At 66.5% G+C, this 1,628-nt stretch overlaps 1 protein-coding gene across 1 annotated transcript in view; it reads left to right on the top strand.

Moving 5' to 3' along the window:
• PANX2 (pannexin 2) overlaps positions 1 to 1,012 on the top strand; it is a 10,376-nt gene extending 9,364 nt beyond the window's left edge. The window contains 3 exon segments of the mRNA XM_015594003.2: positions 13 to 196; positions 644 to 720; positions 722 to 1,012. Of these exon segments, the coding sequence (XP_015449489.2) occupies positions 13 to 196; positions 644 to 720; positions 722 to 1,012 (552 nt within the window).
• The last annotated feature ends 616 nt before the right edge of the window (positions 1,013 to 1,628 follow it).

Here is a 1,628-nt window from a genome sequence, read left to right as displayed (position 1 = left end):
CCGGGCCCGCCCCCCGCACCCGACAAGAAGCACACCCGCCACTTCTCCCTGGACGTGCACCCCTACATCCTGGGCGCCAAGAAGGCCAAGCCCGAGCCGGTGCCCGCCGCCCTGCCCGCCTCCCGCAGCCAGGAAGGGGGCTTCCTGTCGCAGGCAGAAGAGTGCGGGCTAGGCCTGGCCACAGCACCCACCAAAGGTAGGCAGCTGGGCAGGACCCTGGATGGGGATTGGGCACCTCGGGTCCCAGGAAGGGGAAGACCCCCACCACCCACCCTCCCCAAACCAGGGTCCTGGGAACCTGCCTGGTGGAAGTGAGGGGGCGCCAGGTGGGCTGATTGCAGGGGTGACCACGGGCAGAGCCTTGTGGACCCCTGTGAGCTGCAGGGGATAAGGCCCTGGGCCTGTGGCTGGAGGGCACATGGCACTGAGGTCACTTGGGCCCTTGCGAAGGCCCTGGACTCGGGCGCTGTAGCTCCAGGAGCCACTGTGTGCAGACGGTCTCGCCCGGCCAAGGGAGGGAGGATCGGCCTCTCCCAGGACGCTTCAGAGCCACAAGCCCCAGCTGGCCCTCGGTGGCCAGCCTGCCCTGGTGGGGACTGGGAGCCTCTGCAGCATGACATCGTCTGGTCTCGGCTCTTTGCAGACGCCTCGCTCCCGGCGGAGGACATCCTGTTCCCAGCAGAGCCCCCCCGGGCCGCGCTTCCCTCCGGGGTTTTTTTTTGCGCTCCCCTCCGGGGTCCCGTTCCACATCTGCTCGCCCCCGGCGGCCCCCGCCACAGCCCCCCTGTCCCCGGCCGGCCTGGGCAAGGCTGACGCCCTCACCATCCTGAGCCGCAATGCCACCCACCCGCTGCTGCATATCGGCACGCTGTACGAGGCCCGGGAGGAGGAGGACGGGGGCCCCCGAGCGCCCCCGGACGTGGGCGGCCTCATTGCCCTCCCCCCACCGCAGCAGATCCTCATCGCCACCTTTGACGAGCCGAGGACGGTAGTGAGTACCGTGGAGTTCTGAGGGGATAGGGCTGCCTGGGCCATCACAGGCCCCCTGCATGACCGCGGCCCGCCACCGACCCCAGTCCCACGCGGCTGCGGCCTCTGCTTCGCCAGCATTGCCCACCCCAAGCCTCCCGCCTGCATGCCTCGGGGCTCAGCATCTCTCCCACCCGGCCCCCCACAGCAGTATTGGGGGCTGGCTGGGCCAGGGGCTGGCTGTGACCCCAGCAGAGCCTCGGCCAGAAAGGCCTGGAGCCCCCATCCCTGCATCAGGCGCTCGGCTATGAGATGAAGAATTTATTTTTTTAGTCAATTCTGTCTTGGGCCCGGGATGCTGGCCTTCAGGTGGTCTGTGGGAAGACGACTTGGGTCCCAGGCCTGCAAGGGAGCTGGGGACGGTGGCACCGCCAGGCCTGGGCACTCCCAAGGGGCCGTGCTCACGTCTCTTCCCTCGCAGAGGCCAGGGTCCGCTCGCGGGCCAAAGATCAACATGCACTTTCTCCTCGTCCCCTACATACCTGTACTTTATTTTACTATGGTTACTGTAACGAGCGAGTGTATTTATTATCAGGAGACTTAAGGTGCATTTAAAACAAAAGACGGTGTGTGCGTGAGTGTGCGAGTGAGTGCGGCAA

This window comes from Pteropus alecto, unplaced genomic scaffold, assembly GCF_000325575.1.
Source record: "Pteropus alecto unplaced genomic scaffold, ASM32557v1 scaffold118, whole genome shotgun sequence".
NCBI classification, from domain to species: Eukaryota; Metazoa; Chordata; class Mammalia; order Chiroptera; family Pteropodidae; genus Pteropus; species Pteropus alecto.
This window is presented reverse-complemented; position numbering and strand designations above follow the sequence as displayed.